The sequence below is a fragment of the Pararge aegeria genome, chromosome 27, assembly GCF_905163445.1.
Source record: "Pararge aegeria chromosome 27, ilParAegt1.1, whole genome shotgun sequence".
Lineage (NCBI taxonomy): Eukaryota > Metazoa > Arthropoda > Insecta > Lepidoptera > Nymphalidae > Pararge > Pararge aegeria.
In genome coordinates, this window is record NC_053206.1 from 99,533 (window position 1) to 116,463 (window position 16,931).

The window sequence follows — 16,931 nt, forward strand, 5'->3', positions numbered from 1 at the left end:
ATATAGGTAAGAATGTGTTACTGTACTCAAGGTCGTTTGGAAGTATCCGACTCCGCACATCTTTCATCTCGCACAAGATAGAAAAATGAATGTTAATATGTAAATTGTTGATTTTATAATTTCTTAGAAGGAATTATCAATTTTATAATCTTAAAATGCGTATAATCCGAATTCGGTAACGACAGGCCTGAGCGCTTTGAACACTAAGCTACGGCTCTCCTACCGCATGCCGAAATTAGTACATGCATTTATATCAGTCTTATAGCGACTGTAGCGCCATCTAGTAGGAATCATTGCAGTTTCGATCTACCTTTCCAAAGGTCCTTATTACAATGAGACACGTTTCAAACAAGAGATGACATATTGCTTTTTTATAATTTTTTTTATATGTAGTTTAAATGTATAAAATTAAATTGTTAATCTTGGAAAAGAGCAACTGCTGAGTTTCTTGCCGGCTCTTCTCGGTGGAATCTGCCTCCCGAACCGGTGGTAGAGTCACTACTAACAGACTGATCTGTTTCTTCTGTCAAATCAGTCTGTTTGTAGTGACTACTAAATAGCACTGTAAAATACTAGTAATAATCAATAATACTGGTATTCCCCTAAGCACACACCGCACGATTCGTTCTCCAACCTCGGACCCCAGCTGACAGTTGATAGTTGACAGGTGGTGGGAATAAAGCGTTTTGAGATATAGGCGAAAAAGAAAGATGCATATAGATTAGGAGAACCACGTGAAGGACAATTAATCTTGAAACTTGGACTTCAATGGGGCGGGGCCCTCATGTAAATAACTTATCGAACAGGCTTAGTTCTGCTGCCTATACGGTAAAGAAGATATGCCATATGACCGACGTAGAAACTGCTAGACTGGTATATTTTAGTTACTTTCACAGCATTATGTCATATGGAATTTTACTTTGGGGTAATGCTGCTGATATTAGCACTATTTTCGTGCTGCAGAAGAGGGCTGTTCGTTCTATCTACAAAATGGGTCCGAGAGAGTCATTGAGAGATAAATTTAAAGATTTTAAAATAATGACAGTGTATAGTCAGTACATATTTGAAAATTTAATGTACGTTCATAAAAACATTTCTAAATTTAAGAAAAAATGTGACTGCAATAATTTAAACATTAGAAGTAAGAATAAACTTACAGTGCAATATACTAGGTTACATAAAATTCATAATTCGTTTAAAGGAAATTGCATACAATTCTACAATAAACTACCAATTGTCATCTTGGAGATGTCTCAAAGTTTGTATTAAACGTAAGCTAATAGAAAAGTCCTATTATAGTATAAAGGACTACGTAAAGGATAAAAAAGCTTGGGTGTAAATTAATGCTCTAACCAGGTTGCTCTTCTAATAATTTAAAATGACATTGTGAGATGGTGATAACAAAAAAAAAAAACACCCGGCTAAGTTTGTTGTGGGCTTCTTCTTAGACCAGGACGCGTTTGGAGCCCTCGTAGCTTTAGTTTTAAGTTTACGAATGTGGTTATCGCCATCATCTCACTACCGTGTAATTTTTATGTACGCATCAAAAGTGCCACCTGTGGGCCGACTTGAATAAAGATATTTTTGACTTTGACTTTGAAAAGGAATTAACTCACGGTACCCTTTCTGGAATCCAGCGTGTCACTTATTTCACTTACACACAATTAATTCACCACCACAATACTCATAACTTATGCGGCCATGTTTTTTTGTTTTCGCGAATAGTACGTGCGCGCACGACGGTAGACGGAGGTCGACTTTTTGTTCATAGATTTGCGAACCCCAAATGACGGGTGGGAAGGAAATAAAGATAGGAGTTGAGAGGGAAAGAGAAAGTGTCCAATTAGTCATTTTTAATAGAAGCGTTTTGTTCTGGCACGTATTTTGATTGCCATATTAAAATTGCGTTTCCTATTATTGTCATTTGACTCTGCTCCGCCACGACCTCTGTCTCCATCCTATACACTACGGCGACCATTCGAAAGCAACTCACTCGCTGAGGGTCGGCAGCTGGTTGCCGGCCAGGTTGAGCACCCGGAGCCCCGCGAGGCCGGCGAGCAGGCGCTCGGGCACGCCGGACAGGCGGTTGTGGCTCAGGTCCAACACCTCCAGTACCCCGAGGCCGCGGAACACGCTTTCCGGAACGCCCGTGAGGTTGTTTCCGGACAGCAGCAGTTGGCGCAGGTCGCTGCTGTTCCGGAACACGAGCTCCGGCAGCCGCCGGATGGAGCTCGTCCTGAGCTCCAGGTGTTGCAGCGCCGGCAGGTCGGCGAACGCCAGCTCGGGCAGAGTCAGCGGCGCCGCGTTGTCGAATATGTACACCTGCGAGTGATGCGATACTCACAGCCGGATACTAATCGTATTTACTGGCTAAAAGGGATAACAACATATTGGCTTCCCTCCCGAGGAGATATTATCAGTTTTAAATTGAAATGAATTTTATGTGACTGGGAGATAGCAGCCGTGCGGCCATCATTTAGAGACTAATATTATAAATGACAATGTAAGTTTGTTCGTTACGCTTTCACGAAAAAAACTTCTTAACCGATCCTCATGAAACTTTGTACACATATTCTTGGAAGTGTTAGAAGTAATATAGGATACTTTTTATCTCGACATTAAGCTCGGTTCCTTTGGGAGAGGGGATGAGTGTTTGACGATTTTACACAATAACTCCGACAAGTTAACTAAGTTCGTTGGCAAGTTGTATAGAACTAATTTGGGCGCTCACAGTATCCTGGCTAGGATTTGCCGAGAGCACAACAAGCTATTCCAAGCTACTCGTGCCGACATCCACTCATGTTCTCTTCAGCAATACAAAACCATTCTGCAACAATATATTACTACAGCTAGTAGATAATTGCCTTGTACATTTCTGTTTTGTTTTAATTTAAGTTATGTTTTTGTTTCCTGTTTTTTAACTTCATCTTACAGTGTTTCCTTCGTTACAACAATAATATTATTGTAAACTTGCGAACCCGCACTTGTCTGTTTGTTTTTTCAGATACGCATGCCGGTTTGCCAGTAATTGGGTTTACACTACAACTTTATGTTTCTCAATTTTGTAGTCCCTAAGCTTGTTTCAGTGTATAATCTGTTGGTGAACCTAATAAATAAATAAATAATAAAAAAAAAAAAAAAAAAAAAAAAAAAAAAAAAAAAATTATAACCGATTTTAATAACTACTTTTGTACTATAGAGGTTATAATATGTGTTTCATTTTGCCCAAACTGTGGTCGGAGATAAAGGACAGAACTCCTCGGCGGACAACAGAAAACCTCTCATTTAAGGCTTAGCGATACTGAATACTTTAATTTTCACATCAAAAAACAAAATCAAACGCAGACGAAGTTGCGGGCAACAGCTAGTTATAAATAAATATACTACGACAATACACACTTCGCCGCTTACTTTGGGTAGCCCTAACTTTGGGTAGGCCCAAAGTAAGCGTAGCTTGTGTTATGGGAACTAAGGTGAATAATATACAGATGAACAGCCAGGCGCGGGCGTCAGGCCGGCGCGCGTGACGCACTCACCTCGCGCAGGCGCGGCGGCGGCGCGGGCGGCGCGCGCAGGCGGTTGCGGAACAGGTCGAGGCGCGCCAGGCGCGGGGCGGGCGCCAGCGCGGCGGGGGCCAGCGCGCCCAGCCGGTTGGAGTTGAGGCTGAGGCTCTCCAGCCGCGACAGGCCTGCCGGGTGCGATCGATACAATGAGCTCGCTACCCGCCCTCTCAGCCGATACCCGCGTCGGAGTCGGAAAATATAGAATTCGCCGTTTTGTGGCGGCGGCCATCTTAAGCCGATTTTCATCAAACACGAGTATAGCTAAGATATTCCCCACTAAATATTCTTATAATAAAAAACTAAATCAAAATAGGTTTAGCATGTCGGGCACACACACACACACTGACACGCTAGCACGCACGCACGCACGCACGCACGTACTCACACCCACCCAAACATACACGCACGTGCACCCCCAACACTGACCATTAGATAATTCAAATATGAAATAATAATATTCCATACTATACTTAATTGTAATTCCTTGTTAGCTGCTTTCTATGTGTGAACGATAAAATTCTATTATAAATATCTATTATCGCCTGTTAAAGGATTTGCTAATTTTATGCCAATTATTTTTTTTTCCTTGATGTTTCATATATTTTGCCAATTTTCTTGCATCCTTCAAGCATATAATCCGGTGTCCAGTCCGCACGGGGCCAGCGTGGTGGAAGGCACAAACCCTTCTCATGTGTGGGAGACCCGTTTCGTGCAGTGGGCCGGTAATTGGATGATACGATGATATATTATATAAGACTGGTTGCTAGAAGACGTTACAAAAGTGCTTATTAACTGGGCCTATTTGAAATAAATCAATTTTTAATTTTAAGGATCAAACTTTAAGTTTAATTTTAAGGGGAGTGCTCACCTTCGAAGGCCCCTTCATCCACGCTCTCGATCTGGTTCCCCCACAGCGCCAGAGTGGTGAGGCCGGGCGCGTGGCTGAAGGCCCCCCGCGGGAGGTCCCGCAGCCCCCCGTCCGCCAGCTCCAGGTTGCGCAGGCCCGGAAGCGCGGGCGGGCCCCCCAGCCCCCCCGCGCCCCCCGCCTCCAACTGCAGCGCCCCCTTCCACTGCGAGTAGCTGGTGAGCGCGGGCAACTGCGCCAACGCGTGCCAAGGCACGGCGGTTTCGTTTTCTTCTAAAATGTAAGAAAAAACATAAAATAAGCTTTTACGTGTTATTATTACCATACTAATATATGCATGCGTTATAATATATAAGAAAATAAAATATATTTATATACTTTCTCATTACAAACATTTCATGTGCGTAGGAACGTACATACAGTCACTCTCATGTACAAGCACACACACACACACACTCGCCTAGTAATACTTCGCTATAGTAAATATTAGTAGTTTTATTTTTATTTTAAAAGCTGTTTGTTCGTAAACATTTGTTAAGCGCTGAGCTAATCTGTAGCTAAATCTTTGGAAGGAACTACTCTCTGCAACACAGGTTTTCCTACCGCAGAGGGTAGGGCATTCAAATCTCTGTAGCCAAAAAATCTCCAGCCCGAATTAATGATTATTATTATATACTAATTTCAAAATGGTGTATGTAATCTACACATATGTACTGTACCTTAAAGTCTAAACAAATATGTAACATTGACGTGTATTTTATAAATAATTATTCGTTTATTTATATCTGTTTCGCGCGGTTCATCACACTCGACGCTAGATGGCGTCATACGGACAATAGTGACGAGACAATGATCGTTATAAGTGACATTTGACATATGACATATGACAGGTGACATTTGACAGTTTGCAGTAGTCGTTGTAATTCAGTTGCTGGAAATGACTCAGTGATTTTCTAGTTGGTTACAATTAAGAACAGTTCCGAGTTTATATTTTTTTTAATTCTCAAAATTTCGTTAAATTATAAATAAAAACGCACTCACCCCTGCGGTAGTACAGACGCAGCTTTTCAACGCGCGTCAGCCCAGCCACGTGGTCGGGCGAAAGCGTGCCCGCCGCGTCGCGTAGCAGTACCAGCCGCGCGTCCGCCGCGCGCACCAGCCGCAGCGCGCACGCCAGCGGCCCGCGCGGCAAAACGCAGCCGCTCACCTCGAAGCGCTCGAGCGTGCGGTTGGCGAGCAACCGCGCGTCCATCCGCGCCCGCAACAACTCGCCCGCTTGCTGTAGCTCGTCGCACGAGAACGTGCTGTTATCCTGCGACGCGGTCATTTATTTATTAGCACGGTGCAAACTAAAAGGATGTTAACACAATATATTTGACTCAAAGATCATTATTACAATATTAATATTAACTATTTTACAGTACCGAGACAACGAGCTTCACTCGAATATGGAAATACTGGTTGCCCCAAAGTAAGCGAAGCTTGTGTTATGGGTACTAGGATGAATAATGTATATTTTTAAAAAGAATATACATAAATACTTTTAATATACAGACCCAGACACTGAAAAACATTGATGTTCGCCACACAAACATTTTCCAGCTGTGGGAATCGAAACACACATGGACTAAGAAAACAGGGTCGCTACTCGCTGCTAACTGCGCCAAACGGCCGTCAAAATTAAAATAATATAAAGTAATCCAAAATATAAATTTTGAAACACAATAATTTAAACCTTAAATCAAATCACCCAAATCGAATTAAAAGCTTTAGTGACGTAAGCAATCCGAAGAACAGGAAAACCTCAAGTGATGTGCACCGATGCAGAAGCTCCCCGTGACCAGTAAAAGTGCACACAGTGTAGGCTGTACTTAGTGACAACCACGTGCCAGATGCGCTTGCGCTTTAACCACAAAGCTACGGCTCTCTCCCACCGTCTATGCCGTAAATTACTATATGCTTTTTGTAGCGGTCTTATAGCTATCTAGTTTTAAATCATTGTTATTTGATCCACTTTTGGAGACGCTTTATTATCATATCAATGACTACCTGAATGGAAAATTGTAACAATTATAGACATTCATTAATTCATTGTATTTTTCATTTAATCTGTTATTTTCATTTCGGGATTTCCTTATTATTTTTGTGTTTTTATTTTTAATTAATTTAAATCTAACTTGTTATATAGTGTGGAAAATTTATAAAATGATTAACGATAAATTTTTGCTCAATTATAAACATTTAATATATATTCAATAATACATAAAAATTAATTAACACCTATGTAAATTTTAAACATGTTGCATGTACCATATTCAAGCAAAATAAAAATCGATTGATTGATATCAAGTATTTTATTTATTAAATAAAATATAATTTTTATTAATACATAACTATAACCTAAAATAAACTATTTAAAAACTAAATAAAATCTAAAACGTCCTCGAAACCACCGCAGCGAGGCACAGTTCCCAAGATGCTAGCAGCATTGCCGGGCAGTTACCTTGGCCAAACTAATTCGTTGGCCAAGGTAACTGCCCGCTCTAGGATCACCGGTAGACTCGATAACCCTTTTCGATAATTCTTTGAAAAGTGCTCTTGCCTCTGGACCCCACGGTCCCAAAGTCTCTACTCCAAAAGGCACAAAAATGAAGCTGCTATCCAGGTTTTCATATTTACGCCTCTTGGCCTGCTCGGCACTGGAAGCAGCCGCACCTACCATTGACGAAGTTGCCTGGATGTGTGATGCAGCTAGGGTATCAACACAAGTTGCATCCCACAGAAGTGACCTTCCAAGCCTCCAAGGTATGAGCGTCATACCATCAGGTCTCTTGCCATCGCTCCGCGCCAAACCAATAGGTTCTAATACAGCTGGTACGTGAGCGGTAGCTAGAGAACGTCGGATGATGTCGTTGATGGTGCTATGGCGAGAGAAGCGACCAGCGCTTCTTGAACAGGAGAGTCCATGGTGACCGTAGGTGTCAACGCTGTCACCGCAGTGGCATCGATGAGGCTGAATTATAGAGGCGCCAAGCCTAAGACCAATCACCACCGATAGAGTGGTGTGGTCTAACATAGTGCCCAGGTTAGCTGAAGGGAGAGCATGTAGCCAGTAGCCGGACTCCTTAGCAGAGAGAGCGAGAAGACGAGCACGGTCTCTTTTAGATGGCATTTGGTCTAAAAGTGTGTCAAAAGTTTTTTTGCAAATAATGTCGTCCCACTGTCTCTGTCAAGAAAAAGAAACCGGCAAAATACTGGGACTAAGAGCAGACCAACTATCTCTTGCCTCTGCCAAGTATGACACTTCTATGGAACCCAAAGAATTGGATATAATTTTTTGAAAAAGAGTGTGTGTACTGTACACAGAGGAAAGAAAAGCTGGCAGCGAAACACTTGAAATTTTGCGAATTCCAAGACCGCCATACCCTATCGGAAGTGAGGCCTGGGTCCATGCCTGATTACTTATGGGACAATTTAAAATATTAACAAGAATATCTTTTATAAAAGTATCCAATTTTTCCATTAAAAAATTAAATTTCCAAAGAGGTGAGCATCTAATAATAATAATAATAATAGCATATAATTTATTGCTTGATTGATTAAATTTTAGTGTTCGTCTACTCAATGTACCCTACTATATAATACTGACTAAGCATAATCCATTCAGTATTTTATAATCTTAAATTCAGGCAGAAAATATTGCACGACTCATGATGCGAAGCATCAGAGAGTGCTTTACGATCGAAAATTTTTTTTCGCCTCATTTCGGCGGCTATTTTTATTATTATAGCCTTGTTAGTTCACGGAATCAAGATATTTTGCATACTATTGTCGAGATAATTTAATGGAGATTAATTCCATACTTTTAAAAAATTGATTTACTGCAATAGAATTGGAAAAAAACACCAAAATAGGTCAAAAAAAATTCCTGTCCGTCATGTGTGAAACCCGAAAACACTCTTAATTTGTGAAAAAATCCATTTTTTGAGTTAATTTTTTTTTTTAATAATTCTAATCGACGATTGTAGGTCACTGAATGCGAATGATTAATTAATTCAGTGTAGTTTAATTGCAATTAATAAAAAATTAACATGGATGGTGATATATCTATATCTATAGATATTATGTACATTTTATTCCACCAGGGGCGCCTGTGCATCACTTTCCTAGTACAGCTGTTTTAAATTTTTTTTTTTTTCAATATTTGATAATTAAATGAGCATTATGAGTCGTGCACTTTTGGATTTTCCAAATTTTTTAATTTTCTAGTACTGCCACACCGAGACTACCCTGCAGTGCGGCTACTGGCGGCAGTGTACTCACGTCCAGGCAGGTGAGCTTGAGGAAGGTGCCGGCGGCGTCGGCGGTCAGCGACACGTGGCCGGCGGCCAAGCCGCACTCCACGCTGAGCACGCCGCCGGGCCGCGCCGCCGACTCGCAGCCGCGCTCCGGCCCCGGCCGCTGCAGCGAGTAGCTGCGGACGACACGAGATGTTTGTTTCATGAAACGTATTTTATGTTCAATTTAATATGCCAATAGCGGCTATGGTAACGGAACGGTTCTGCTAATGGCGGGTCCGGGGGTGTCAAGAATCTCCGGACGAGATTCCGCTGCCAATCCCGACGACTAGACCAGGCAACATACAACGCACGCACTTTGAGGACCGAGGAAAAGATAATCGAGCTGGAAGAAGCAGTGAGCAAGTTGCGCTGGGATATCATAAGATTATCTGAAGTCCAAGAGAGAGAGACTCGATAATCTTGAAATCCGGCAACTTGTTTTACTACCGGGAGGGCGACCAACAGTCCCAAGGTGGTGTCGGATTTATCGTCAACAGAGTTGTGCAGGTCGGGAGTGTTTCGAGTAAGGTAGCGTACCTTATACTCAGAATTACCAAACCGTATTCGTTGAAGGTCTTACGGGTACATGAGGATATTTCTAAGTCCATGCATTAATTCGTTAATGAAATAAATCGAAGGTCGTTCTACATCGGGATGCTATACTACAACTAGTACAGATTCGCTCGCAATCGAGGCATCCTTATCGAACATTAAACACTGAAACACAAACTTATTGTAAAATTGTATACAATTTCCCACAGAATTTAGAACATCCAGAAGCCGTGTACACAAAAAGCCGCTCCACAGGGTTTCTCTACTTAAATTCCCGGCGCTAACCGTTGCGCCAGAGAGGTCGACAAAAACAATTACGAAAAGCAACGATCTAGAAACTAAACTGAAACTAGTCTCGGTTTGTTGTGTCGTTGATAGGAAGTCGACAGTACAATAATGATTCGCTTCTTTGGTGGCAACTCTACACCGTGGCTCACTAAATGAGATGTCAACTGAGATACAGCAGAGGGTACTCACAGCGGCTCCTCCGACAGCGCGCACGCCGCAGCGGCCAGCAGCAACAGCCGCGCGGCCATCGCGCGTCACCGGCGCGGCAGAAGCGCTGCAACAAAGACAAACACAAGTTTTTCTTTGATTTTCAACCGACTTAAAAGGGAGACCTCTTTAAATTCGACTAAGTTTTGTTTTTTTATTACTCCGCCAATCATACAGAGGTGGTTCATTTTAATTTGGTGAAGATATATATATATAGGAGGGATCCTGGAAAAATCGCGGTAACTCTTCGAATGTTATAAACAGTACCGATTTGAGAGCAAGAAATCATATGACGGAGTTATACCCGAACCACAGAATTAATAACATACAGGAACCACGTATGTGACTAACTCGTAGTAATTCGGAGCTGGACATATTCCACACCCCGCCGCTTCGGCTCCAAAAAAAAATTAAAATCTAATTAGAGAATTAGATTTTGATTTTAGATGTTTGAATGTTTTGGTTTTATTATTATTGAATATTTGGTTATTATTATTATTATTATTATTTTATTTATAGATAGATAGAAAGTCTTTATTACATATACAGAAATAAATAATAGTTAAAAAAAACTAAAAACACGCTTTTTATAGAAAACCGACCTAAAAAATAGAAAATAAATATAAATAAATTTAAATAAAGAACAGTGTTCAAAATTTCAATAAATATAAATGAATACTAGTGTGAATACAAAATTGTTTTATTGTAAAAAAATCGTGGGGTGCATGGTGTCCATAGTTATGAATATTTAATTGACAGATATGAGAAGAATTATCATTTAGATAATATCTTGAAAAGCACCCCCGCTTTTTTTAAAATAAAATATTTTTTTTATTCACACTTTTATTAATTCATATTTATTGAAATTTTTAACACTATTCTTAATTTAAATTTATTAATATATATTTTTTATTTTTTAGTTCGGTTTTCTATAAAAAGCGTGTTTTTTAGTTTTTTTTTAAACTATTATTTATTTTCTACTTTTTAGTTTGGATTATTTAAATAGCTTGTTTTTTTCATTTTTAACTATTGCACGACTCATAATGCAAAGCATCAGAGAGTGCTTCACGATCGAAAAATTTATTTCTCCTCATTTTGCCAACTATTTTATAATATTTTAGCCTTGTTAGTTAATTTTCTGTGAAATTAGTATTTTACGCGTTGCTTTTTTTAAGTTAGGTACGCAAACGCCATCTGTTGATAACGCCATAGGTTTTTTACATTTTCTGTCTAGATGGCGCTGTAGTAATTGTAATTAATGGTTCGAAAAAACTAAAAAATCTTATTTTTTATTATGAAAATTGGAATAATATTCTCAAATTAGTGTATTGTCATCGGTCCTCGATATGTCTACAAAGTTTGAACGAAATCTGACCGTTTAAAGTTGGTCAAAATAGCGTCCAAAGAAGTCGATTACAACCATATATACATACAGGTGAAGCTAATATAAAGCGTGTAAAAACCAAAAAGTCTTATTTTTTATATTGAAAATTGGAATAATCTTCTCAGATTAGTGTGTTGTCATCGGTCCTCGATATGTCTACAAAGTTTGAAAGAAATCTGACCGTTCAAAGTGGGTCAAAATAGAGTCCAAAGAAGTCGATTACAAACATACATACATACAGGTGAAGCTAATATAGCTAGTAAAAAGAACAAATTGAACAAAACAAAAGGTAAATAAAAAGATATACGCAAAGGCGGCCTTATCGCTTGAAGCATGTTTAGTACGGAAAACGGAATAGTGCAACATTCAATTTAAAAATAAATAACTGATATACATTACAACTTTACAAACTAACATACTAAATAATACATACATAGATAAATCGTTTATAAATTCTTAATTTATATAGCTTATTTTTATGTTTTATTTTGATTATATTTTTTCTAATTATTACTTGTTGTTGTTAAATTCTGTTATTAGCCCCGGGGAGACGAATTGGGCAACTGTAATGTCTTCACGGGGTGCGTTGCTGAATAAATAAATAAATATAAAATCATCAAAAAGCACTCCACTTTAGTAGTGTTTCTCAGTCAGGCGGTTAGTCCTTTTAGCAGTTGACAATAATTTGTACTAAACGTTAACCATAAACTGGGGAGAATGGGAAAGTTTGTGAACCAGCTACAATCCGCGGGGTGTTTTTAAAGAAAAGAAAGAAAGAAAGAAAAATCGCATTTATTGTCACACATTTGTGTAAAATGTTACATTTGTGAAATAAAATAATTGTTAAAGTATAAAAATTATAAAAAAAAATGTGTGACAAAGGAGCTGGCTCAGTATAGCTGCAAACTAAAACGCGCAGCACTGGTTTTCAGCCAGCCCCATTATCTTCATCGTCACTGAATCATCGCGACTAAACAATAACAAAATAATCATAAAAAAGAACAATAACATAGAATATAATATATAAACAAACAAAAGATATTTTTCATTAAAACAAACTTATTTACATCGAGAAATACAAAATCATCAAGGAGGTAAATAATAAACAAAATCAAAAATTATGAAATTAATAAACATGAAAAACTAAAAAAAGAAAAAACTAAAATCAAAAATTAAATGTAATGTGAGTGTCTTTAATGTGAAATAAAGGAAAAATTATATAAAATTATATAAAAGTACTAAAAGGTGGGAAAAGTAATAATTTGTTATTTTTTATTTATTTATTTTTTTTATTTACTGGTGGTTATTGAGATTTTTTTTACAATGCATGCAATATTTAATGAGGGTTCTGTATGTTCTTAATTCTGAGGCCCGAATGTACTCGGTTAAAAAAACGAATCTCGGTGAATAACCCGTTAGGTGATATGCTCGCGAAGTTGTCGAACCGGTATTTTCTAAGTATCGGAATATACGTCGCGGCGGGTTTAGCCGATAGCTGCGGTAATCGCATACAAACTGTCAAAATATTGTAATTAACAATAAAAGTGCGTGCTTTATGTTGTAACTAGCGGTCCCTCGCGACTTCGCCCGCGTACAAGTAAACCTCGAGTTGAATTTTTCGTGAAATTAAGTTTACATGACGCTTTTTCAATGCTACGTGCACTTGTAATCGACGTGCGTATCAGTCCGTGTGTTCGTGTGTGTGCTATGTTAAAAAACGTGTAATATGCATGTTGTTAGTGCTCTTAATAAATAAATAAAACCTTGAAAGATAGACATATGCGGTCGCGGACTTTTTTTAGAACTTTTAAAGGGGAAGGGGAATAACTTTGTGATACATGATTTTATCGAAACTGTAACCGATTTCGCAGCGAACGCAGCCGAAGCTCTCAAAAGGGAAAAAACCCCGGCTTTGAAACATTTTTCATTGACGCTATGTTATGTATGTATCATAGCGTGATGATATACACCTCCCTCCTATATAGCCTTCCTCGTCAATTGGGCTATGAAAGAATTTTACAAATCGGACCAGTAGTGCCTGAGATCATCGCGTTCAAGTAAACAAACCTTCGCCTTCGTTCTTTTCTTCCGATTCCTACCAAAATTATGCTCGCTTAATTATGATTACGCTGACGCAAGCTTTGTTGACTTAACTGAAGACCAGTTAAATAAGCTTGAGAGACTTCAAAATACTAGCATCCGGTTCATATTTTGACGGCCGACTGGCGCAGTGGGCAGCGACGATTTCCACAACTGGAAAATGTTTGTGTGATGAGCATGAATGTTTTTCAGTGTCTGGATATATTATAAGTATTCATGTGTATTATATTCATAAAAAAAATATTCATTAGCTATCTTAGTAGTAGTACCCATAACACAAGCTACGCTTACTTTGGGGCTAGGTGGCGATGTGTGTATTGTCGTAGTATATTTATTTTTTATTTTATTTTTTTATTATATTTGGATTGCGCAAATATGACCATATTTCCCAATTTCGGTCTCGTCTCAAGTGGTTACCAATCCGACTTCGCCAGAATTTGCATATTCTTTCTATTCTGTACTGGATCTTGTTCCATCCTTCTACTCCTGTTTATCTCAAAGAGAAATTTGTATTCACAGGGCCTCCTGAGGATGCTCGCTCTACGAGGAGGTTTATCCTGAAGGTCATAAGTCCTCTTTTTTCCACAAATCCTTTACGGTTCAGGCCGTTACACAACACAACAAAAGTATATTCATTCATTCATTCAAACAAAAACTCTTCAGCAGGGCTAGCACGGGCAGGAGATATAAATTATATCCCCCGATTATATCCTCTATCAAGGGATATAATTATCTTTTCCCCTTGCCAGAGCACGGCAACAGGGGAGAGGATAAATTTATCCCCGTTTGACATTTCTCGTGGATATATATCCCCCGCCCATAGCATGGGAAGAAATGAAAGGGGAAAGACTATCCTTTTTTGACATTTGAAAGAGACAATTTTATCCCCGTCCTTAGACGTGGGTTTAAAATTCTGTTAACGAATTAAAGTCGAAAAAAACATGTCTCGTGCTTTCTGGGGCTCTTATTATTCAAGTGAAATGGAGAAATCTGAACGAAAATAACACCGGCGATCTATACGTGACGCCAGTAATCCGTTCGAATTTCCCGATGCAGAGTTCCAACACTTGTTTCGGATGGGTAAAAATTGTGTGCTGTACTCGTGCGAGGACCTTAAAGAGGCACTAACCACTAAATGCTGTCGATGGACTACCAGTGCACATAAAAGTAAGTTGTTATTAAGTACCTAAAATCACCTTGTGCAAAGACATCATCTATATATGAACGTAGGTTTAAAAAAAAGCATGGCTAATCACTTTTTGTGTAGGTTCTCACATCTTTAAGGCTATTAGCGGACGGTAGTTATCAGCGGGGACAGGTCAAGACCATGGCTGTTGCTCAAACAACAGTCAGCAAATAACTGACCCAAATTACTGGAGCTATTGTCAGTATGTGAGTATATATAGGTACTTACTTCCTAATAATTCTCATTAGTAAATATAAATCCCATCCTGTTCAAAGTGCAGTGATGTGATAACTAGTTTTCACTTTATAGCCGAGTGCCCCTTGTACGTGTTGGTAAGATGGGAACTACAAGGTAAGGATAGAATAAGTGAAGAAGACCTAGCAAACCTCACCTTAGGGGATATTGTTAGGTTCACCGCAGAGACTGGTAGGTTTCAGGGGGGACCCTGCCGGGACACCAGTAAAACCTGTGTCTCAAACATGGGGAATAGGGTGGAACGGTCCTTACATAGGACTGATCACCCGTCTGGCAATGGCAGACATCCCCTCATCAAATATAGATATACTTACTTTAATAATAAAATTATTAGTCAGTACTTAGTACTTCAGTATAAGTACATAGCAAAGATATTCAATGCTAGGTACTTTAATTATTTTTCATTTCATTTTAGACTAATGCCAAATTAGATATTATTCCCGGGAACAGACTCTGGAGATCCACGATAGATGTTCAACTGGTAAAGACAAATTATTTAGATCTAGAGTTTATCAAAAACTTAAACAATCAAGTAAGTTAATAATTTTAAAATATGTTTTACAGATTGTGGTGTGTGTCCATGACCAATTCATATTTATTAACTCTAAAGTAAAATATGAAAAGATACAGCTGTATGAAAGTAGAATCGGACAGTACTACATCTTATGTATGTTTTAAATAAAATGTGCAAACTTTCAAAACTTTACTTATTGTTGCCATTTACTAGTATAAAAGGGAAACAATGCAAATCAAAAAAAGTTACACACCTACCTATATCATTATATTATACTCCTCATAATTACCTAGAAATTACATGCCTAGGATTCTGCTGCATATGTTGTATACGACTAGTCTGGTAAATTATTTATATGAATATACAAAAAACAATGTCTCATTATAATAAAATTGTTTATTTGAGGAATTAGTACAAAAACTTGGCAGTAGATACTGTATTTAGTAATGAAATATAAGAAAATACAAAAAAAAATGTCTGATAAATTATTTAACATGGGCATGGGTTAATCATCACGTCCAAATTACAATGTAGAATCCTACATATGCATATATTTCTATTCAACATTTTATTAAAATCTTGGAGAAAATCTGAAAAAGCAAAACAAGTAGGAATTAATTTACATGTTTAAATAACAAAGTAGAATTTTATTGGGGACTCAGGCTATGCTTTAGAGCCTTGGATGATGACTCCGGATTTAGAAGCTGCACCAAATAGTTCTCCAGAGAAGTACACAAACTGGCACTGCCAAGTAAGAAACTGTGTGGAAAGGGCCAATAGGTACCTCAAAGACACATTTCGCAGCTTGGGGATTGACTGGGTGCTTCATTACAGTCCCGAAAAAGCATCTCCACTTATATATGCCTGCATAACACTTTATAATATTATGCATCATTATAGGCGTGTATTGTAAATATATACTTTAAATAATATTTAAGTTCCCATAACTTATTATTATTGAGCACATTAATGTTTGGTAATATTATAAAATTATATCTTATAATAATGGTTCCTTATAAATCATTGATCCTGCATTTTCACATACAATTTGCCCTACTAATTTGGGTCAACAGTATTGAGCATAATATAATTTGTATATTTCAGAACTCTAATGGAGCAAATGACAGTAAATTTTGTAAATACGAGCGAAGAACGACATCAGACATCAAATATGGATCAAACAAGATTGTTAACAGTTGCTCGACAAAAAAGAGAAAGATTTATAAATACATATTTTAATTAATAAAATTTCTAAATTAACCTTTTCATCCTTTTTAATTTATTTTTGTGTGATAAATGAGCATCCTGCATTCTTCCATCTATACCTACTCTGGAAAATAAATAAATTCTTCACTTGGTTGACTGTACAGCAACATGTATACTATGTATATGTTGCCTGTGGTGCTGCGTCCCCGTGCTGTTGCAGCTTTTTTAATGTCCTGCCACGTCTGCAAATAAAAGAAAAATTATGCAAGACTTGTTTGATGCCAACAACACTAATAAATAATTTAAATTTTTTGCACTTGCTTACTTTACTGCAAAATTGACTTAACTGTTTCCACTGATTGACCGTCCCGTCTGGCCCATGCTCCTTCAGTAATAACTAAGATTTGCCACTGGGAGTCTGCCCTTTTGGCTCCTAAGAGTTCCTGTGAATTCCCCAGTGGCAAGGTGGTT

The 16,931-nt window shown here is 38.3% G+C and overlaps 1 protein-coding gene across 1 annotated transcript in view; it reads right to left on the reverse strand.

Annotated features, from left to right (window-relative positions):
• Nucleotides 1-16,931, reverse strand: part of LOC120635661 (protein toll-like) — a 34,364-nt gene that overhangs the window by 6,876 nt on the left and 10,557 nt on the right. The window contains exons 2-7 of the mRNA XM_039906741.1: nucleotides 9,798-9,882; nucleotides 8,752-8,902; nucleotides 5,470-5,740; nucleotides 4,432-4,701; nucleotides 3,537-3,688; nucleotides 1,994-2,322 (exon numbers count right to left, since the gene is read on the reverse strand). Of these exons, the coding sequence (XP_039762675.1) occupies nucleotides 1,994-2,322; nucleotides 3,537-3,688; nucleotides 4,432-4,701; nucleotides 5,470-5,740; nucleotides 8,752-8,902; nucleotides 9,798-9,856 (1,232 nt within the window). The 5' untranslated portion in view covers nucleotides 9,857-9,882. The remainder of the gene's footprint in view (nucleotides 1-1,993; nucleotides 2,323-3,536; nucleotides 3,689-4,431; nucleotides 4,702-5,469; nucleotides 5,741-8,751; nucleotides 8,903-9,797; nucleotides 9,883-16,931) is intronic.